Raw genomic sequence first — 23,408 nt, 5'->3', positions numbered from 1 at the left:
AGGTGCCTGGAGCAACGAGCTAAATGGGAACTGGCTCCATCCCCGTTTCCATGAATTTCGGAGACCTCATGCATTCCCTGCCCCAGCTGGGCCACAGGCACCTGCTCTCCACGAGGTCTCCCAGCTGGCTTGGGAACGGTTTCCCCCCGTAGCGTTACATTTCCCAGTGTAAAACCACAGGGAAACTCAGATTTGGGCTTTTGACCACAACATTTTCCATGCTTCTCTGGATTTTGCTTTCTTGGGCAGTAACAAACAAGCGCATGGAGGTATTTTTTTTCGGGATTAGAGGGTTTGACTATTTTTTTTTTTTTTTAAATTCAGAACTTGTCTTTTAAAATGTGACTTTCAGAGCAATTTTTTTCAGAGCCTGCAATAACTATCCCCTCTGCCCCGCGCCATCCCAGCCATCCCCAACCCTTCCCTCTTGCCATCTTGCTGATGGGAGGTTTCCTCCTCCTCCTCCCGGTGCTCATTGCTCCCCGCCGGTACACAGGGTTCAGGCAGGGGTGGTCCATCCTCCCACCCCAAAATCTCCATCCGGGAGCCAGAAAGTCTGGCAGCGGGTGTGGGGAAGCCAGGCTTTCTCTTTGCTATGCACAGCACCTGCTTTCTGTCTGGCTGCAAAGAGCCAGAGCAGACGTTTTTGGCTGCATTACGTCATGTCAGAGGTCACATTAGCTGCTTTTTTCTCTTGATTAAGAATTCCAGCGATGGGGGGGTGGAAGAAAAAGCAGACGGAGGAAGCGGGCAAGGCAAGTATGCTTGCGATAAGCAGGTAAATGGGAATTTATGCACAGATAGCTAATTGGTGTGTCTAATATTCCACCCCCTGAGTACCGGTACTGTATTACTGCCTTCACAAATCACTGAAGGCGAGCCTAGTGCAGTAACAACCAAGCCAGGAGAACTGTGAAAAGAGTCAAGCTGGAATTAAGAGTGGGTTTTATCAGGGCAATAAATGCCAGATCGGGAAAATAACAAACAGGTTGTTAATTGCTGCCATCTCCCCACTCCCTGAAGGAAATGTCTAGACAGAGCCTGGCCCTGGGTCGCACCTACCCCGGCCCTTGCAGTCAGGTTATCGCGCCACACTTTTGGGGCTAGAGGGGTGCTGGATGCGGGATGCTGTGCCTGATGAAGGCTGCCGAGCCGAAGCCCGTGCCAGGGGCAAAGGGAGGCAGGACGGGCGCTGCAGCTCTCCCCAGCTCTGCCCTAAATCAGAGATGCTCCCGCGGAGGTAGAAGCCAGACAGTCTGCAGCGGCTATTAATAATTCAGTCCCAATTTGTCCCATCTAGGAGAGCATGAAGACCAGCCAAGCCTCCCCTCCTTGCAGGCAGGGTTTGAGATACTGCCCTGAGCAGGCAGAGCCTCTTTCCGCCTCCCCATCCCTCCCCGGTGCTGGTTGCAGCTATCGATCCCACGCCGGCAGGGTCTGGAGCTGGAAATGCCTCTGCTTCGCTGCGGGGTGCGGAGCGATCGGATAGCCTTGGGAGAGGGTTGCATCAGTGCTCCCCCTCGCCCTTCGGCTCTAGGGTTCAGTTACCGGCATCGATCACTTGGGGACTTTTGCTTTGTGTTTCTTGGTGTGTCTCAGCTTGATGCAATTAGGGCTGGATCCTGCTCTCCGCTGTGCTGGTGGGAGCGTAAAATAACCCCTGGTTGAGTCAACACGGTTGAGGGACTCGTGCTCATGCAAGCCTGGTTTTTGCACGTGGGGTGGCTGGACTGAAAAGCTCCTTTTCCTCGCCTCGTCCAGCCATCCCTTCCCAGGACAAAGTGCATCCCGACGCTTCCCTGTGCGCCCTTGAGCCAGCCCGGCTGCAGCCACCGCTGCGGTCAGAGGGGAGAGCAAAGCACCAAAGTCTTAAATGCCCTGCAAATGCTCTCTCTGAATTTTCCCTGAAGTATTTTCTTGCAGCTAGTGTATGTTTTAATTGAATTTTGCCATTTGAAAAATACATGAACCTCTGTAATGGAGAGAGAAAACATTCCTCCTATAGGAAGATAAAGATGCATTTAAAAAAACCCAGAAAGCTGCCTGATTACATATTGACCTGAGAGACAAAGCGAATCCAATGGAGCCAGCCTGGCCCCTTAGGAAAACTTGAGGCTGTTCATTATGTCCCGGGATGAGCTCACTGCCTGGTTAACTCCATCCTCGCCACTTGTGCGTGCCTGCGAGCCAGCAGCGCTCGTCTGCTGAAGTGAAGCCTTCAGTGAGGATGGCACGTGGCGGGTTTGCATGTTTTCCATGAAAATACGGACCGCAGGGTTTTCTCCTTTTATACGGTAGGAGGAGTTAAAAAAGCTGCACGGAAGAAGGCTTTAATAACAGTTTTAATAATTTCCTTTTGATCTCAGCTTTCTTACTTCATTTCTAAGCTCTGGACAGTTAGATCAGTCTGTCCATCTGAGCTAAGCAAATGCAAAACAAGGGGGAGAAGACTACAACTCCTTTGTAGTTACCAGGAGCTTGATTTTTTGAGCTCCCTTGCGAGAGGGTTGATTTGTAGGTATACAAACAAGGTAGAAAAGATTAAACCCTAATAGTCCTGTTGAAATCAGCTCAGTACAGAGCAAATGGTTTAGGGCTTCTTGCAATCTCATGTGTGCTCCTGTCAAGGAGAGGTTTCCATCAGCTCTCGGCATGGGATGGAGGAGGGCTGGCCATTTCCATCCCTGCAGCAGGATCCCAACAAACACGAGCAATAAAGCAGCATTTTTGTACTTCCCTGTCAAGCCTAAATCCCACTGAGCAAGGGATCCCTCAGCCGAGCTTTGAGTTCACGGGGACGTCAGAGAAGCAAGGAGTTTGCTTGCAAAAGAACGGAAACCCCCCAGCAGGAGCTGCCATGTGAATTTTGGGAAACAGACCTTCTTTTCCAGAAATCTTGCCCATATGATGCTTTTTCGCATTGAAACCACAAATAATGCAGATTTCCCCCTGCGTCTAGCACACAGCTTCCTTGGGCCCCAGACATACTTTTGCTCAAAGAGTCTGTTACCTATTTTTATCGAAGAAGAGGCTGTTTCTCATATGGGAATGCAAGAGAAAACGGGAACAAGGATGGTGAGTCCCTCATCTGGTTCCAGCTCACCCTTTGCACTACCGCTGCGCTCAGAGAAAGTTGGATGAAGGTGAAGGACTCAGAAATGAAACGGGTTTCTTGTGGCATCGGGTGCCATCCCTGCAATTACAGGCATCGTGCTTATGGCTCCCGAACAGACCCGTCTCCATTCAGAAATATTTCTGGTGGTATGTAAACTTGCTCTAATTTCCAGCCTAATTTTTAAGCAGTTTGTCCCACTTGTTCTCCTGCCAAAGCGGTCCATTAACCTAGACACCACTCAAGCCTTGCCTGGTTTTAATTTTGCTTCGTTTCTTCCCGAGACCATCAGGTGCCACAGATTTTGCTGAGAGTTCACCCCTTTTTGGCTAAACCGGCCCTGAGCATCAGATTTGCAGCAGAAGCTCCTCACACATGCAAAGCCAGGCCAGAGTCTCTGTTGGCATTCCTAAAAAGCCAAGTTCTTCCTTTCAAATCAGTTAATTCCAGCTTATAGATTAGCCGGAGCTGATAAACTTGGCATTACGAACCACTGACAGGTATTATCTCTTCTCCTGTCAGGCCTGGCCAAATCACAAGAGATCTGCAAAGATTTACAGAAATCTGTTTGGTTGCAATTTTCCCCTGCCTCCTGCCAGCTCTTCTTGCCAGTTTGACCACTTGCCCGGTCATCCTCCGAGAAGAGTGAGTCAGCTGGGCAAAAAATTAATAAATAAAATATCCCAAGCCTGTCCCAGCATGGACTCCCTGCCCCAACCCAAACCGGACCCTTGGGTTCTCGAGAGCTGGTTTATACCACCCCCCACCATCACCCCTCTGGCTCTTCCCAGCCCCATCCTTGCCGAAACACCCTCCCCCAGTTCAGCTTGGATGGCCAAGTGCACTAAAATGAGATTTAGAGGTTGTAACCATCCTCAAAAGTCCCTCTGCGCTTGCGTGTGCTGGTGTTCAGAGAGCTCCGGCCACCTCCATCACCCCGGGATGCGTCGCTCCTTCTCCCCTGCTCGTCCATTGATGGCAGAAGAAACCCAGACGAGCACCTTCGAGCTGATGTGCAACTTTTAATCAGCTCAGACAAGACGAGAGGGGTACCATGCTCTTGCAGACAACAGCCTTTGTCCGGTGGGCTCGTTACGGGATGGAGGACACCATGGGAGGTAACGAAGGAGCGATGCGAGAGGATCTGTTTAATTCCTCCCGCCTCTGATCATCCCCAGCCTCCTCCTCCAGCTGTGATGAATCCGTAGGGAAGGATCCAGCCTTATTTTGACTGTGGTTTCCAGGATGGTGTCTCTGTCTGGGAAAGATTTATGGCAGCGCTTACGGCAGGAGGAGAGGAGTGATTAGATCGGGCCCCGTCTATTTGTCGTGGAGAAAGACCCACTTTACAAGGAAATAAACTCAAGCAATTAACTGGGGAATTAAGATTTAGCGCACGCTACGAGCAGCAGGCATGTATAAAGGAGACAGCTGTTAAATTTAGTATGTGACAAAGTCATGCGAACACTAACTGGATTACTTGCATTTATTTGGGAATACTTATGTATTTTATTATTATGCAACGTATAGATCACCATAATTCTGCTTTTCACTCCGACGACGCCTCTCCTCCAAGCATCTTAGAGAGCATTACAAACAATTAAGCCTGCCTGCGCCTCTGCGTAGTGCTCGATGTTATATCCGCTTTGTGGGTATTGAATATATTTTAGATAGGAGATGGCTTAATTAATGGGATTGATTTTTAACTCTTTCTGGGCCAAAGCCCCAAGTTGCTGCTCTTCCTGGGCTGATCCTGGAGTCCACAGGGATGGACTAGTCTAGAAGTCGCTGGAGCGAGTTTTCCAGGGATGGAAATCCATCCATCCCCCAGGGATGGTGATTTTGACCCATTTTGGTGAAAAAAGGGGAGGTGATGAATGCTGGGGAAGGGAGCGTGGCTTGGGTGGTGGCTCCACGTATGCTCTTCCAGCATAACCTCCCGCTCTGCAGACACCTTCGTGTGTCCCCAGGACCCTTGGAAGTGGCACAAGCTGCTTTTCAGCGCTTCCAGCCTCCTTCCCTGGCAAGAAGTGACAGATAACTGCCTCCAGTTGCATCTCCGGGGAGGAGTTTAGGGAGGCAGCGTGTAATCCTGCCTGCTGAGTTTGGTCCAGACACTATCAGACGTTATTAATCCTTTGTATCAGGCCAGCGGGGACCGGCAGCCTGCTGTATAAATGTGCTGCAGTATGGGAGGGACAGTCCCTTCCCTGAACAGTTTCCAGTTCAAGGAGATGGCGGAGGGATAAACGGATGGAGGATCTTCAGGAGCCGACGTCCAGACCACTGAGAAGCTCCTGTGGAAGATGCCAGCCGTTTTAACAACCTCAAAGAGTCAGCATCTTAATTTTAAGCCTCAGGTGGCAGCGTTCTTGGCACTGGGGTGGTTTAATTGGCGGGTCTGATGCCTCAGCCTTTCCCACCGACCACGTTTGCGCCAAAAACAGGAGCGGTTTGCACCTCCTCTCCCAGCAGTTTGCTGTAGCTCCTGCTCAGAGCATCCCTGCTCCTCCTAAAAGAGCCGAGCTGGGATAACTGCCAGGGGATGGGGCTGTAACATGCTTGTCCACTCTTCCAACCCTGCAGGAGTGTGGAGCAGAGTAAGCGCTGGATCCAGGGTGGGTAAAAAAACATTTAAAACCAGTTTTTGGTTGCATAGGTCATGGGGGACCTGCAGCAGCACCGCTGCAGCCCCTCCACCACCTTCGATAGCTCCGGGAGAACGCGTCGTATCTGCTCCCTCGGCTACTCCAAAGCAGCCAATTTATATAAATAAAGCAGTTATTAGAGCAAAGACAACTTGTCAGCACTTGAAAACAAGTGACAGGTCGGCTCCGGGAGCGGGGACCAGGCGTCTCGCCCCAGCTCAAGGAGGTGACAGCACACAGACGCACACACACCCGGTTTTGTATCCCCGGCTTGTGCTGCACGATGCAACGCCAGGCACATTACTAGCCCTATTTTCCATTTATAGGAGCCTGTCAGAAATGGCACTCCTCTCCGAGCAGATGTCGAAAAATTAGAGGGAATTCAGAGAGCGGCAGAAAAAAAAATGATTAAAGGAGATGGAGGGTCTGATTTTGGAGGGAAAAGAAATCAGCTGAGCTATTTATAATGCTGCCTGCACCAGGGTGGGTAGGAACAGGCTTTTTTTTTTTAAAGTGCCTCGATAGCTCAGCTAAGGGGAAGGGGCAAACCAGCCTCCGAAGGATGCTGACAGGAACACTGCAGAGGGGCTGTGTGAGAGGGTGTAAATCCTGAGCGATGGGATGAAATACCAAACATGAGTGTCTGGGGAACCGCCGGTAATGGGTGAGTGCAGGGGACGGTCACTCATCCAGAGTGAAAAAAAAAATGCCCTGATAAAGACGTGCTGAGGGGTGGTAGAGGCGGTACCGATGGCAAGCCCCCGCTCCTACCTCTGCTCTTGGTGACAAACCGCGCTTGTATTTACATCCAGCGTTTTACACAAAACGTGTGGTGGCGGGGGTGGAAATCTTCACTTTTTCATCCAAAAGCAAATGTTTTTGGTTTAAAAAAAACCCACCGGCTTCAAATTCAGGCCTTCAGCCCCAGAGGCTCCCGGGAGATGCATGCAGAGATTGCTGCAGCTGCCTGCCGGGCTGGGGTCCCCTGCAGAGGGCTGCGTGATGGAGGGGACCAGCCTGCTTCGGGGTGATGCATCCCCGGGGGAACAAAGCATCTCGTCCCTATTTCCAAATCGCCTGGGCAATTTGCAGACTGAGAAGCAGTTCATGAACATGTTATCAATGTCACATCACCCATTCCCCAACGAGCCCCAGCTCCCGGCAGCGGCTCCTCCATCGTGGCCAAAGGGGGTCGGAGCAAAGGGGTTTCGTGGGGGCAATTTGGGTTTCTCCATGCCTTGGTCTGCAGAAGGAAGCTGCCTAACGCGGTCCTTGTCTCTCTGGTTGCCTTGCAGGACCTCTCACTCCAGGGCCAAGGCGGAGGCGGCTGTGGGGGCGGCGCAGAAAGCTCAGGAGGAAGCGCGGATCGCCAGGATCACTGCCAAAGAGTTTTCGCCTTCCTTCCAGCACAGGGAAAACGGTCAGTGCGTGCCGCCGCGCCAGCTGGCCCCACGGACACGACTTTCGCCCCGTGCCGCTCTCTGCCCCGCTTGCTCCCGGTCCTCACCGGGACCCTTGGGGTGGGAAACCACCCTGTAACACCAGCTTTCGGAGGATTTAGCACAAGGCTTTCAATATTCAACACTTCCACCCTGTGCAGTCCTGTCATTACAGGGAGCTCCTCTTTTCACACCAAAACACCCCCATTTTTTTTAATTCGTAGTCCTTGATGGTTTCACAGAAAAAAAACAACAAGAGCTCCCAAAGCAAAATGCAAACAGAAATGATCCCAGAAGTGGTCGCTGATTTTACCTCCATGGCTTTTAGAGCCTCGTTCATGATTTCTTTTGAACGCTTGGGCTTGCAGAGCTGGGGCAGCATGCGTTGGTACCTAATCCTTCACTTGGATGTGCAAACCAGTTGCGTGTGTGCACAAAGGTGGCAGAGAAATGCACGTTTGAGGTTTGCCTGGTGGCTCTTCCTTCCCTCCATCATCTTTGACATTTCTTCCTGGTTTGTCCATATTTTTGCTCGTTGATAAGAGGCTCGGGCTCAGCAAAGGCTCAGGGAGGAGGAAGCCAAAGCGAAGCTGCGGTCGGGCAGGGGTCTGCAACCGGCAGGCGCACAGGGAGGATTCGCCCCGCGAAGGCTGCGCCTATCCGGGAGCGAGAGGGGCTGCTGCGAGTGGGAGCAGAAAGCTCCAAGTCCCCACAGCAATAATTAACATAGTAATTAATATATGTGAATGGTTTTATTCAAAAGTTTTCCTGCACCGAACTCTCTTTAGGAGGCGTCTATCATTATTTTCTCCCCCTTCCAGCTCTCTAACTGAAGATTACTCATTCGGCTTAATTGCTCCAGGGGCTGGTGCTGGTGACTCATGTCGGCAGTGCCGTTCCCTGAGGCCGGGGAAGAGGGATCATTGCATCTTTTGGACCAGCCAGCCCATGCACGAGTCCTCACTTAACTGTGGCGCAGAGGCTGCGGGGGCGGCTGGGGGCATCCCACAGCTCAGCAGCAATGAGCCAGACGGGGTTTGAGGTCTGGCTCCGGCCATGAGCCGGCCTGAGCTGGGGTGGTGTGCGTAGCAAACCCCCATCCGAGACACGGCCATGTGCGGATGGGAATTTCAGGGGGGGTAGGGGATGCAGAGCCCCTTGTAGCTGAGCCCCCTGCAGCTCTCTGCTCGCTGGAAGAAGGCACAGCCCTGTTCAAACACCCCATAGCATTTCTCATCCTGCAGAGGTCCAATTTGTATATCGGAGAGCTGAGCTTTTTCGCAGGGCTGCGTGGTCCCAAGGGCTTCTTCAGCCCTGAGATATTCCTCATCTCCATTTCCTCTTGCCAAGAGACTTTGCTGTTTTAAATCACCTCTTGAAAAGATATTTTTAGGTAATACATTTTTTACTAGCTTCTAGACGGGGACATGGTGCTTGACTTGTGTTGGGGCTTGTGTTTCTGGTGCTCACGTCTGGGTGGGTTGTGTGTGAGTGAAGGGGGAGGGAAGGAGTTTCCACTTAGAGCACATTAAAAAACAAACACACCATCCAAGATGTGTCGGGAAACCTGGGAGCGCCCGCGGGCAAGTCAGGCACACCTCTTGAAAAGATATTTTTAGGTAATACATTTTTTACTAGCTTCTAGACGGGGACATGGTGCTTGACTTGTGTTGGGGCTTGTGTTTCTGGTGCTCACGTCTGGGTGGGTTGTGTGTGAGTGAAGGGGGAGGGAAGGAGTTTCCACTTAGAGCACATTAAAAAACAAACACACCATCCAAGATGTGTCGGGAAACCTGGGAGCGCCCGCGGACCAAGTCAGGCACATAATAGCTGTGAGCAGCCGCGCCACCCCACAGACCCCGTAACCTCAGGCTGCAAACGGCCCGGGGGGGCGGCTGGCTGGGAGGAGCTGCAGCACGGGCAGGGCGAGCTGCCGCCACGCTGCATGGCGTTGCACGGGCTGTACGTGCCCACCTTGCATAGTGTCACGGGTGCTCTATGTGCCCCCCCCTTGCACAGCACTGTGGGTGCTCCATGTGCCCACTTTGCACAGTGTTGTGGGTGCTGCGTCCCACCCACCTTCATAGCATCACAGGGGTTTTCATGCCCACCTCAGCATTGGCCCTGCAGGCATCCTGGCCCGGAGCATCCCCACAGCGCAGCCCCTATTTGAACAGACACGGACTCCAGAGCGGCAGGCAACAGTGCCGGCTCCAGCAACCCCAGACACGCCACAGCAGTGCCACAAGGCCTTTACCCAGAAAAACCAAAAATATCCCTGCTCAGTACCCTGCACCACCCTCTCCCCTGTGGTTTTCCACCTCTGTCTGCCGGGGGGATCTTCCACGTCCCCATCACGCTCGCTGCGGTTGTGCCTCCCCGGTTCCTGGCTCTGCCGGACGCCCCTGGCCATGGCTGCCAGCGGGGTCAGCTGATGGGCTGGACGGTGCTGGTGAAGTGACTCCCCCAAGGTGACGGCAGCATGTCAGTGGCAGAGGCAGGAGCTCAGCATCGCTCCCGAACCCCATACGTGGGTCCTCAGGGGCACCACAGCACCCAGGGGCACGTGCTTGGCTTTGAAGATGCTGCGGCCGGGCACGGCTGCCTCCATCCTGCTGGAAATCCAGATTTGGTGCTCTGCATCCTCCTTCATGCTCTCACAACTGTTCTTCCAGGAACATCACGTGCTCAGCAACTAATTTTAGCTCAGAATAATTGTTGCACATCCTCGGGTGTCGAAAGCCGGCAAGACGGCACCGTGCATCTGTCGAGTTCCTCCGCAAGGAAACGCCTGTGTCCTCGCGGGGCTCCAGGGCTAGAGGGGCAGTCGTGCCCCAGCGTTGCTGGCCCCTGCTTGTCTGTGAGCCCCAGCCAGGGGCTGCAAAACTCAGGGGATTAACCCACGGAGAGGAGGAATTAGCTCAGCTCGTTGCAGGTCCACGTGGGAAAGATTTAGGACGAGAGGGTTCTTAATAATGTGGTCCGCGGTGTGGGTCTCCGGGGTGAGGATGCTGGCGCATCATTGGGCTTTCTCGCCTCTGCCGTGGGGCTCTGGGGACCGGGGAAGATTGGGGTTGGAGCTAAGGTGCAGGAGCAGCGGGTGTAGCGAGGCTGTGTCTGGTTGTGCCATTGGAGATTGGCTTTGGGGTCATCGGAGCTGGTGGGAAGCTTTCAAGTCCCTGCACCTCCAGCCTGAGATGAAGAGGGACACCCCAAGTCCTGGGTGAGCCCGTTTTGATAGCTGTCTTTACAGCTTTCTCATATGAAGCTGTTTATCCCCCCCGCCCTCAGTTTCCCGTCTGTGATATTGGAAGGTGGCTGGAATGGGAACGTCTCAACAACAGCCACAAAATCAGTCTGTATTTTTCCTGAGACAGTTATTCTGCATGCAAATGGAGGGGGTGAACTCCACCTTTCTCCTTCACCACAATTGCCCACCAGTACAAGGATTGCTCAAGGGCCCCAAATAAATCCCGGGAGGTTCAGTCTCCCACAGACAAAGAGGGACACAGGGAACAGACTAAAACTGAACTATCTGAGTATTGTCCCAAAACACGAACAGATTTTTCTGTGGCAAATAATAAAAAAAAAATTGACAGTCATTAGAAGACCAATTTCCCATCGAGAAATTGCTTGTGTAGGAAATTTCCAAGCAGCCTTGTTACTGTTTACCTCCTCTGCAAGTAGGGACATCCGTCCCCATGCTCCCAGCATCCCCCGCATGTATCCGGACCACGGCGCGGTGGGACGTGGGGATGGCTGCAGGCAAAGGCACGTCCCAGCGCCAGCAGTTTCCCAAGAAGATGCGATAGAGAAAATTACTCAGCAGAAGTGAAGAGATTAGAGCAGGAGCTTCAGAGCATTTATTTTTAAACTGTGGTAAAAAATTGAGTTCTTCCTTTTTGAGGCTCATTTCTTGTCTAGCCATAGCAATTGCAATTAGATGCATTTCAGGGGCATTAGGCAGTTAATATATTTATCAAATTATTAACGTAATTTAGCATGGCTTTAGCTGGGAACAACTATGCCTTGAGAGGGTAAAATGAGAATTAACCACTATTAGCTTGCACCCTCTTGAAATAATTTCATGTTTCATCGATGATTAATAAGGTGCAGTTTTTTTCTAAATGTCCGGAGAAGCGACATGTTTCTTGCCAGCTGGTCACCTCCAGCAGAAGACACTCAGCCACTCTTAAAGTCCCCGTCCCCAGGTCCCTGTTCCCAGGAGGCATCATCTGGGGTGTCCTCTGGGCTCAAAGGGAACGAAGTGCAGTCAGCATGGTAAAGATAAGATGGTCTTATCTTTAAAGATACGGTGTATATCGTATTCATGTAGCCCTGAACATGCTACCTTGCTCCTGCCTAAACGTGTGAGGCACGACCGCCCGTGTGTTCTCCATGACATCCAGCAAGGGGGGGCTGAGTGGGGAAATGTCCGTGCCCTCCTTGTCTGTACGGGGCAGGAAAGCTGTTCCGTATATGGTTTGTGGGGTTTTTTTCTTAATGGGCGGCTTGCACATCTGCCCAGATGAGACCATCTCCCTGTGAAAGCTTCGAGGTGAGATTCCCCTTCTGAAACCATGCAGCTGCAAAGCCAATGTGTTTCTTGTCCAGGGAGGGGTGTGAAGGCTGTCGGCAGTGAGCTGGGCACGGGGTGATCCCAGCAGCGCCCAGGATCACACACGAGCACAGGGCATGGGGTGAGCCGTGGGCTGCCGCCGGCTGCATCTCAGATTTCCCTTCTCATGCCTGCAAACTGGGTTTGGAGCTGATGGAAAAAGGTGGTCAGATGGATGCCCCAAAAAAGGTCAATGGGCAGGGACATAACCCCCTTAGCGGGGTTAGGGTGGCGGCGTGCACAGCGTGGGAATGGTGCTGTGGAGCAATGCAGGCTGCTCTCGAGCGGGGCTGCAAGCTGCTGCATCCCTGCGACCCACCAGGGAAAGCAGGGCCGTAGGCAGAGCACAGGCAGGGCCCGAGCGCCCGCTCCTCTGCCTGCGCAGGGCTCCCGGCAGCTCTGCATCATTAAGTGGCTTCCCCACATCGCTGGGGCTGCAAAACTATTGCGAGTCCTTTTACTTGTAATACATACACACGGTCCTTCACACATGTCCCCAAGCAAGCAGGGTGCCCGCCAGCAGCAGGGGCGGCGAGAACTGCGAGTGCTAAAGGAGCAGCCGCTGTTGAGCCTGCTGGAATCAGCTGGAAACGAGAGCCACGGTGGTGCCAGGTGGTTTCTAAAAGGGTTGGTAGCACTTGGGTTTACAGCAGTGGAGAAACACAACCTTAGTGCAGAATGCCCCTGTCTTGACAACACTGGCAGCTGATGCCAAACCATCTCCCATGCCGGGCTGCAGCCGCTTGCACCGTGCTGCTCTGCGGATGCTGGGGTGATAGCAGGTTTGGTGTAAAACCAATGATGCCTTTTCTCTTGGTCTAGTAGCAGAAGCTACTTATTGTGCTACGCTGCTGCTGTCCTGATCTTGCCCCGCAGTTCCCCTGCCGTCCAACACTCTCAGCCCTATTCTTTGACATGAAAAACCTGGTGGGCGCCCACAGAATAGAAATAACCCTGTTGCATTTCTCTCTCCCTCTCTCTTTTCTCTTGATGACTACACAAAAAGGGCTCGAATGCCAGAGACCGAAGCGCCAGAACTCGAGCGATGACATTGAGGTCCTCTCCACCGGGACACCTCTCCAACAAGAGAGCCCCGAGCTGTACCGCAAAGGGACCACCCCGTCCGACCTGACTCCCGATGACAGCCCGCTGCAGAGCTTCCCTGCCAGTCCCTCCTCCACGCCGCCCCTGGGTCCTGCCTGCAGGAACAAGAGCGCTCACTTCTCCAGGCAGGTCTCGGTGGATGAAGAGAGGGGTGGGGAGATCCAGATGTTGCTGGAGGGACGCGGCGGGGATTACTTGCGCCCCAACAGCTGGAGCGAAGAGAAGGTCGGCGGGACTCGCGGCGTGAGAAGCGGGACACTGCGCAGCGGTCAGCTGGGGTCAGCCTCCGTCCCTGAAGACTACAGAGGTCGGAGCGGAGGACACAAACATTCGGCCTCCAACCACAAGCAAAGAGAGAGGTGGACAGATTCCCCAGCCACGGTTTCATGGACTTCCCACCACAGGTCCCACAACCACAGCTCAGGGAGCTCCAAACTGCTTGAGCTAGATGAGGAGAAGATGAGCAATTATGAGATGGAGATGAAGCCCCTCATGAGGATGGATTCTTATATGCAAGAGATTCACACCCAAAAAAGACACTATAGCAAAGGGGGACCCTGCAGGAGCATGGCTGACGACCACCGCGGGGAAGACCGGGGCTTCGGGGTTCAGAGACTGAGGTCTAAGTCCCAGAACAAAGAGAATTTCAGGCCAGCTTCCTCTGCTGAGCCCACGGTGCAGAAACTGGAAAACCTGAGATTCGGGGACAAAGCTGAGCCTCGGCTACTAAGGTGGGACTTAACCTTCTCCCCGCCACAGAAATCCTTACCTGTTGCACTAGAATCTGAAGAGGACAATGGGGATGCGCTCAAATCCAGTACGGTAAGTAGGCAAAATTGTGTGTTGAAATCTGGCCGAGAAACCCGGTGCAGAGCTGTCGTGGCGCTGCAGCGGAGTGGAAAGGGAGACTGCTCTGCTGGCAGGGTTGACCCCCGAATTACCGTGGGTTTGTGCCTTGAATCCCCCCTCCTCCTTTCTCCCATCCTGCATAATAGCGTGTGCTAGAAGTTGGTGTGGGGTTTTCTCCGCAGACTGTCTTGGTGGGAACAGCAGGTTTTTCACTGGAGGATGTGAGCAGCAAGTTTGAGTTTGTTTTGCAACCCAGCCCCGGGGCCAGCAATAAAAATACATTATTGCTGGGATTTTGAGCATTCGCCTGGTGGAAAAGCTGCAGGATGAGGCAAGGTGTTGGTGATGCTTCCTTGTGGTTAGGTTATGGCAACAGAACTTCACTCTGGCCCAAGAGTGTGGCGGGACCCTGTTGCAACATCAGTGCTTAAATCCCGGTAGCTGGGCATTGCGGCAACCTGCAGCGGCTCTCCGTCACTCTGCTGCTATGTGACGGCGCTGCCTGTTGAAGCAGTGGCCTTGTCACCGCGTTGTACTGGAGACCTGACCCAGGTGGAGGAGGGGACCATGGTCATGGAGCAGGGGACATTGCAAAGGGGTTGCATTCCTGAGCTGACCATTGCTCAGGTTTTCCTGTACTGATCTGCACGGTTCAATACAGCTCGTGTTTTTTTGGTCTGCGGATGCCACCGAGCCAGGAGGGGGTACAAGCCCCTCAGTGGGGGGATGCAATGCAAAAGGGTCTTGGCAAATTGCAGTCAAGAGGATGCAATTCAGGAAGGCTACCTAGACAGGGAAAGCAACAGGCAAGTACAGCAAGGGTAGTGGGCTATTAGAGCTCTGTAAATCAGGACGATAGAGCAGATTACAGCCAAACGTCAGTCCGTACTATCACTGTACTATGAAGAGCACAAGTAAGCAGAAGCAGAAGCAGAAGCATAGCTTGTGGGACTTGGAGGATAACCCCTCATGAGACATCCAGTCCTGGGCTCCTCATTTCAGGAGAGATGAGGAGACGTTGGGCATTAACAACTGGCTGCTGGGAAGAGCTGGAGGTGTTCAGGCTAGAGAAGAGGAGACAGAGCGATCTTCAAACACATAAAATGGCTGCTGCAAAGTGGAAGGGAATAATCTGTTCTCGATGAACAGAATTAATGGGCTTAAATTCAAGCATTAGAGGCAGTGGTTAGCCATTAGCCATTCCTAGTGAGTTGAGTGCTGGAATAAATTGCCTAGGGAGGCTGTGGTGGCTGGGAGGGAGAAGGTGGTCTAAGACCTGGTTGGACATCTGCAGCTCAGATATAGCTTGGATAGAGCTGAACCTGCCTTGGCAGAAGGCTAAGCTGTGTGATTTTCAGGTCCTTTCCAGCCCTGGTTTTTGATCGTTCCTGGACTTACCATTGAGAGCAGCTTCCTCACTTATTCTCCCCGTTGGTTTGGCATTGCTAGGAGAGGTGATGGGGCGGTCTGAGGGAGTAGTGGGGAAGCCAACACCACTCCGAATTCCCCCTTGTCGCATCAGTGCCAAACACAGGGCAGGGCTGGAGGGGTCTCCTGCTGCTGGATGTCCCACAGCCCAGGCCAGACCTGCACAAGAGAAATGGAAAATCTGTAACTCTCAGGTGGTGACATTTCAGGCTCCGGCAGAAGAAAGGAGCTAAATCACCCTGTCAGGGTAGCAGAAGATGATGCTGGGTTGTTTGGGAGACAGGGATCATGAAACTGAAATTACATTTGTCAGTCACGCCGAAAGTTTGGGCTAGCAGCATCATGGTCTGTAACATATGATTACTGTGGCCATACCTACAGCATCCCTGCTCCTCCAGCCGCCTGCCGACAGCTCTGCCAGTAGAGCAAAGGTGTCGGCACCTGCAGCCAAGGGATGAGAGCGAATGGGTGGGAGAGAGGAGGGAGCGGTGACATCTGCAGCCTGTGAGCAGCCAGGATGCAGGAAGGACTAAACTACAGATCTGCCACAGTTTCCCTGCTGTGGCTGTGGATAAATCACCCCCCCACACACCCCCCTGTAGCTTCCTGGCTTCCTATTCATCTTGCAAGCTTCGGCGCAGGCTCGAAAGCACCCACACAGCATTTAAGAAGAGCTGAACACAGTGTGTTTGCCGGTGGACTGCACCGTAGGACACATCTTGCCAGTCCAGAAAAAAAAGCGAGCTCCAAGTTGAAGCCAGCCCTGAGCACACACCAGTGAGCAAACAAGTGGGCGCCGAGTCCAGACCAGGCTGTCCTTACCTGCTAGCGTAGATGCCTGTGAAGCACTAGAGAAATGACAGGCAGCATTAGGAGCCTGACAGGCTTTCAGAGAGGAAAAGCAGCAGCAGTAATTGCATGGACATCGACACTGTTGAAGTCTGTGGGACTCGCAGATGGTCCAGCACCTTTGATAACGTGACCTCACGCAGCGGCAGGGAGCTGGGAGAGACACGGGTCCCAAAGGAGGAATGAAACCATCATTTCTCCTCGCTGAGAGCCAGGCATTCCTCGGGGAGATCGCTGGCACAAGCGGTCCTGGTGTCTCGCCCCACCCAGCCCAAGTTAGACGCGCCGCCGAGGCTCCCACCTCGCAGGCAGACCCCAGGCTGCACGCCAGAGCCATCATACATAAACATCCCGCCCGGGGAGGAGGGCTTGAGCTGCAACGCTGGAGGTAGATAGCCACTAATGCAACATAACATTAATGGCTATTTCGAGTGGATCCCGGGCAATAACGAAGGGGCACAGCCTGCATGGAAAGGCGCACAGAAAAGCCATCAGGATGCACATCATACTTTTTTAAGTGCTGTAGCTGTGAAGCAGCATGTTCAGTTTTCTCACATTCATAACCGAGGGTGGAACAGATGGCGAAGGTTTGGGAGGAAGCTAATGTAATACAGAGGAAGAGATAATATGTGGATTTAAATAACCTACAATGCCAGCAACAATTTGTTCTAGCAAGAACTGCACTGTGCTAGCAGGGTTTTGTTCCATGTGGCCTGGCAGGGAGGAGGGTCATCGGACAGGAGCAGGGGAAGGAGGTGTAGGAGAGGAATGGGAGGTGCAGTGATTTGTGTTCCAACCTCCTGCCTAACGCCGTGACCTTGCCTGCACCTGCCATCAAGGATCTCAAAGCGTTTCAAACTTCAGCGAGTGTAGTGAGTCCCTGAGGAAGAGGAGGGGAAAGCTAAGGGGGAAGGATTTATCCCACGGTCCCCACATCCACCTCCCTCTGTGCATGCTCAGTGACACAGGGCACTTGCATGCTTCGTCCTGCAAAAAGCACTGCATCCTGCTCACGCTCCAGATCTTTTCACGCAGAATTAAGGCCCCCCAACTTCCCCAAAGCCCCATTTCTCACGCTAGCCTGAAATACCCCTCCCCTTCCAACTCCCAGCAGCTTGCCTCCAGCGTGCAGGCGAACCACAGCTCCCGGGAAAGGCTGGCTGTGCGCACGCGTGTGCGTGCACGCGTGTGTGCCCACGCCGTTTCAGCTTGCATGACAGCCCGCTTCCCTGTGATCCACAGCACTGCCATCTGTGAAGCTGCTCACTGAAAAGGGCATTTCTCATCTCCCAGACAGCTGGGCTGTTTCAGAAAGGTGCCTGCCAATGAACAGGAAGGATGCTCTTAGCTGAGGAGGGCTATTTTTGCCCTACCTCGAGTATCCCTGCGCAGAACTGAGGTCACCCTCATAGGTTAGCTTGTTTTAAAAATAATCTGCCATAAACCAGCTCTACACACGCCATCAGTGAGCCCGGTGGGTTGGCTCTGCGTTGGAGTGCCAGCTCCAGCTTCGGGAGCAAGCACACCTCTGTCACTGCTCGCAGGAATGGGGTGGGGATGCAGGTCTTGCAAAAACGCAGTCTTAAAATTATCACTTCTCTCCCCACACCTCTTGATTTCTGTCTTAGAGATGAGGCTGGAACAGTTCGGGGGTGGGGGGGGAGTCCCTTGGTGTCCAGCCTCTTGCAATGTGTGCCCAGGTGGGGATGCAGACCTCTGTAGAGGAGTCAGGCGTATAGGTTGCTATATGAGCTATAGGAAGTTTGTTCTTCTTGGTCATTTTTCACCAGTCCCTTAAAAAGAGGCTCCCAGAACCCTCCTTCATTGGGGCTGCACATCAGTAATTGAAAATTGCTCTTATAAAGGTCATTTCTTGAGGCCACCGCTCAATAACATGGATGAAATTCAGCGCTGCTTGGTGTTCGCTACCAGGTGACTTTGGGGGTTCAGGGTCATCAAGCCGGCACTACAGTCATACAAACGCTTTAAAATTACATTTAAAGCCACCTGATCTTTCTGTGTCTCTGTGTGCACTGACCCCTGCACGCACAGAACAAACTCACGTCAATTGTCATCGTTCAGGCAGATGAAAACGGAAACCAACGCGCCAGGACCGGTGTCGGTGTTGTCGGATTAAGGGACTTATATAAACGTCACCATCCTTTCTGACCTTAAAGGCCCACGAGGCACAAAGCTCAAGCCTGTGCCTGAAAGCTTCACAGGTTCCTAGAGCCTTTGAGAAGATCTGAAACGGGAAAGGAAAAAAGGAATTGTCGAGACACTGGAAAGGGAAAGAGGTTTTCTAAAATGCCAGCAACCCTTTTATCCATCAGCACAGAACACATCACATTTTTAGGGTTGGGGGAAAAAAAAAATATGTCTCCTTTTCTGCAGGTGCTGAACATCTGCAGCTTCTAAAAGGGAGAAGAAGTGTTTTAGGCACAGAGGTCCTCAGCATGCCTGTGAGAAGGGCCAGTGTTCAGGCACGAACGGAGCCTGATTCATCTGCCTGTCCTCATTTAGCAGGAGCAATCACAGGTATTTAGATGAAGACTTCTAGGGATACGTTGTGGTCTCACTAAAGGCACCCTGGAGATGTGAGTAGGCTCGAGACTTGGCCCTTTAAAATCCCCCTGTCTCATCTCACCAAGAAAGCCCGACGGTAGGGCAGCAGCCAAAAAAAAACCCACCCCAGCCACCCCTGACATTTTCTTTCATTGTCACATGCTGTCAGAGAAAATCTCAGTGATCTCAGCTGTTTGCTAACGGTACTGCTTCTTATTGCAAACAAACCAACGGAAACAGTTGCAGCAAACGGAGTTTGCAAGGCATCTGCTGGGTTAGGGATCTCAGAGAGACCCCCTTGTCGGCTCCAGGTACCCGCCGGGGAGGCGGGGAGGGATTCCAGCAGCTGCAGCATCTTCCTCACTCGCTTTCTGCGCGAGGGGCATATTTTCTATCAAGATATTCTGAGCAGGCTTCGCTGTCGCTGGGGAAAGTGAGGAGGAGGCAGCCAATCTGCAGCCAGCGCAGGGCTCTGCCGGAGCGCGCCGAGCCGGGGCCGAGGGAGGGTACCCGGGCAGGGGGCTCAGCCCAGGCTTCGATGGAGCAAGGTAGGGGGGACGGAGCGCAGCAACTTGCCCCAGAAATGGCACCTCCCTGCCGATGCGGACGACGGACGCTCCCTTTTCTAGCGGCTGTGGGGTTATTCTTGAAGGGATTGACCTCAGGGTGGAGCGTTTTCTTCAGAAAAGTTAGGCACCTTTAGCCCTCAAGGGTGTAAAATGAGATAAAAATAACAGCTGGCTGTTTCCTCTGTCCCGAACGGGCACCCACTGTTTGAATGGTGAAGCTTCACCTGCATCTCAGACCGGGCTCAATGCCGTGCACGGAGATGGTCCCATCTATCTGCCTTCGGACCAGTCTGCTGGGAAAGGGGCCTGGGGACTTTTTTGTGGTTATCCTCCTTGGGACTAAACCCTGTGGCTCATCCCTGTGGTCCTCTCAGTCTTCCCACTTCAGGTTTTTCCATTATTTTCTTTTCCCCATGAGGAGCCTTCCCCAGGTCTCCTAACACAGGCGTGTCTGGGTTTTCCTTACTTCTCTCATCTCAACCAAACAGGTTCAAACCCCAATCCCAAATGGCTGTGGCACGTACACACGTCCATACAAGTGTAAGCTATAATTACAAGGGAATAAGGAGGAGGATCAGTCCTGCAGACACCTGGTTGTCATCACACCCTTCGAGATGAGCCAGGTCTGAGCATCGCCACAGGGGCTGCAGCGTGCGCGGGAAGAGCCGTCACATGCGCAAAGCAAACGGTTTGGGGGTTGTTTCTTTTTAAAACTAATAATAATTGGAAACTGTTCTTCCTCTAATCTCTTTCATGTACAGACATCGCATGCATTACTTGTAACAACACGAGGTAAATAATGTTCAGAGAGAAATGTGATGCTTAACTTGAGAGCATCCTTTTAAAACCCTTTTAATCTCAGGGGCCCTTTGATGTACCTGAAGAGGTCACCTCGCTGGCTTTGCTCCTGTCATCCCAGATCCATTTTAGGGTCTTGAGCCCAACTCCACATCTTCTTCTAGCTTTGAATAAGTTGGGGTCAAATGCCAGCTTTTGACCGCACGAGAACCAAAAATTTTAAAAACAGACATACAGCTCCAAACATACAGCTCGCTCCTGGCTACGCAGGCACCTGTAACGTGAGGACTGAACCAGAGGTGACAAAACAGTTCATTAAGAGACGCCATCTCGGGATAAATCCCTGCGTTCACTTTAGCCGCTTGCATTTTTCCTGCAGAAGCAGGTTTTTCCATACCACCCCACTCAGATGCACACTGGTATCAAGTGCCCATTCCTCTTACACGGGCACATTCAGCATCTCCTGGGCTCCCTTCCTCAAGTCACGGGAGATGCTGTAATACGCTGGAGAAAGCGAAGTGAATCCCTTATGTTTCTTTTGCTAAATGCTCCTTAACCGTTTCACAGCAGCCTGTTCCTGGCAATTATGTGACAATTCAGCACAAATGTCACGGAGCTGCTAAGTTTTCAGCACTTTCTGCAGTGCTGAGGCTGGAAAACAATGCATTTTTTTTTTTTTTGCTGATCCAAGTCCTTAGTAATTACACTTAATAGATCCCGGAGGGATTCCTAGGTAACCTGCACTATGGTTTCCATGGCAGAGAGACAGAGCTTGTACCCTGTGATAACAGATAATAATGGACTGTTAATGCTTAATTAATTATGCTACAATTGTATTTGTAAACCAGCTGGCCCTTGTATTCCCAGTAAGACTCTTGAGTTGCTACACAACAGTTAAAGGATAAAAACAAACAAGACGGAGGGGCAGAAATGGTGGTGCTCGGCTGCGGCCACCATCAGAGCTGCAGTGTGCCAAAAACCACAGACTGGAAGAAAACTTCACTCATTACTTCTACAGCGACGATTACTGTTGTTACCCCTGTGCCATAACATGGGGTTTATTCACATTTTAGTGTTTCCATGGGTTTGGGTCTATGTTCCAGCTCTCTAAAGTTTGGAGGAAATCTTAAAAGTCCTTGGAGACTATCCCTGTTTACACACAAGCAGCCTTTCGCCTAGCTAATACCGGTGTACGTTGCCCATCCTTGGCAGGTGTTTTCCTCCTCATATGAAGGAGCCCAGGGGTCTTATTATAAAAAATAAAAAATCCCAGCCCCAGAGCTGCCTTGTTTTGCTGATGAAATTTGCCATCACCCAGGATGCTGGATGATGCTTAGGCGCACCAGAGCTTGATTTAATTTTTCCTTTCCTGGAGCCAGGCTGGTAACCATTCTGGGTGGAATTCATCTCGCGTCACTTGGTCTACAGACAGCCTAGATGGTTAGCGCAGACTAGATGTCTAACATTTAGACAGCTAAAATTGGGTGAGAGGACGCTGCCAACTGGCGTCTGCTTCCCAGTAAAGCAGGTTCTGGACTTGCGGGCACTGTGCTGGGAGGCAGCACGGCGTTTCGCAGCGGAGCCTCGTCTCCTGAATGACAGGCAGGTTAGTTTAAACAAATCTCTGCAGTTCCTGACGGCCTGCTTTAGCACTACTATTTCAGGGCTAAAGAGAGTGTTGTAGCTTTTAAAAAAAAGATAAAAAAGAAAAGCTTTGCAGGCTGCTTGCTGTCTGTGACACACAAACCCCAGGCTGGGAAAAGCTGCTCGACCTCTGGCTTTCTAGCACCCCAGAGCCTGTGATACCACTGGCCTCGGGGATTTTTCTGGGCTTTTCTAAATCTCAAGAAGGCCGAAGATGAGATAAAGCACCACCTAACTACTAAAGCAACATGCAAAGTTGCAAATCAAGGGCTATTGCTCTTCCTTCTAAAGGTGGGTGGCTCACGATAGAGGGCTAGCCTGTGGCGTGAAGAGTTGTAAACGCTGCTAGTTCTAAAATGCTGGCTGTAGCTGCAGTAAAAGGGAGTTCACTGACCTATTGCCAGGCTGGGCTCAGCAAAACATTTCTTCCAAAGCACAAACCCATTAGTGATTCATCTTCTGCCTGGGCACTGAGCAGGAATCACTTCTTAGGAACAGATGACACGTATCCCAGGACATCCTTGCCATCAAAGGGGAGAAGGGCAAGCGTTTCCCCTGAGTAGAGGTTAAGGCACAAAGACCTTACAAGTTAGAAATAAGCCAGACATAAGCATTTAGAAGTGCAGCAGGATTCATAATTGGAGCTAAAACAGAAGCTTCAGAGTCGCAAAGCTGCTTATCCACCAGCTGCCACAGGCAGGACTCCAGCCCCTGCTAAGATACGCCGGCATCTCACCAGGGGGGAGCAGCCATACCTGCAACTGCTGCGTGGAGAGCCCTTGTTGGAGTTAGCATGGGGAAGAGGGTGTTAAAAAGAGGGAACTGCAAAAAGGAAGCAGAATTTGCAGGTTGTCAGACAGTCGGATTTGAGCTGCTCAGTTTGCAGAGACCCCTCCCCTCCCAGGTCATCCTATTTCTGGGATGCTTTTGCTGGCAAATGTGGAAGACCCCGCATATGCGGTGGCAAAGTAAGCATTTTCTCCTGCCTCTGCATTGAACAGAGGATGCAAGATGCAAATAGGTGCAGACTGACCCAGGGAGCTGAGCAAAACATTCGTGCATGGGAATCCAGTTGCTGCTGATGCAAGCGGGTAGGTGCATGTTGCTTAGTTTGTTGACTCCCCCCATTTTTCTAGACGAGGGCACGACTTTGATGTACTGGTGTATAAATGAAGGGCGTGCGCCCTCCTTGGACACCATCCCATCAGCATCCTCTGAACACAAGTACCAAAGGTTTGTGATTTCGGTCAGTTCAACAGGTCCATCCCAAAGTGTCTCTGTTTGTGAGGGTAAAGCTCAAACACCAGGGAATTAAGAGGCAGCCAGTCCTGCTCTACGCTTTTTGTCAGGGAGGAGGAAGCAGCCTCCAGATTATCCCAGGCTCATGTCAGCTGGTATACAACTTTGCCTCCTTCATGGTATTGAAGTGATCTAGTAGTCTGAGCAGAGCAGGGGCAGAAATGGTCGCTGCTGCGTTGGCAGGGGAAATCAAACGGCGAGTGGACCAAGGCTAATGCAAGTATGAGAGCAGTTAAGTCCTCCCTTGGCTGCGAGGTGGAGGGATCCAAATGCATTTTGTGGCTCTGTGGTGCCCTGCCAACAGAAACAATGACAGTGATAATCACTTGCAACCTGTTATTATATTAACACGAGCTCAAAAATCGTAAAACCCAATAATCTTTTGAAATGAAGCTAAGCCCCCCAAATGTAAGTAACACACCGCATGGCAGTGCTTGGCAGCGGCAAGGCCGGGGGGGGGGGGAAAGGGGGGGAACAGGGGGGGGG

The 23,408-nt window shown here is 52.1% G+C and overlaps 1 protein-coding gene across 1 annotated transcript in view; it reads left to right on the top strand.

Annotated features, from left to right (window-relative positions):
* JPH3 (junctophilin 3) overlaps positions 1-23,408 on the top strand; it is a 59,963-nt gene that overhangs the window by 33,195 nt on the left and 3,360 nt on the right. The window contains exons 3-4 of the mRNA XM_009277272.2: positions 7,056-7,180; positions 12,824-13,743. Coding sequence (XP_009275547.1) covers positions 7,056-7,180; positions 12,824-13,743 — 1,045 coding nt within the window. The remainder of the gene's footprint in view (positions 1-7,055; positions 7,181-12,823; positions 13,744-23,408) is intronic.

The sequence above is a fragment of the Aptenodytes forsteri genome, unplaced genomic scaffold, assembly GCF_000699145.1.
Source record: "Aptenodytes forsteri isolate BGI_AS27 unplaced genomic scaffold, ASM69914v1 Scaffold50, whole genome shotgun sequence".
Classification (NCBI taxonomy): domain Eukaryota; kingdom Metazoa; phylum Chordata; class Aves; order Sphenisciformes; family Spheniscidae; genus Aptenodytes; species Aptenodytes forsteri.
This window is presented reverse-complemented; position numbering and strand designations above follow the sequence as displayed.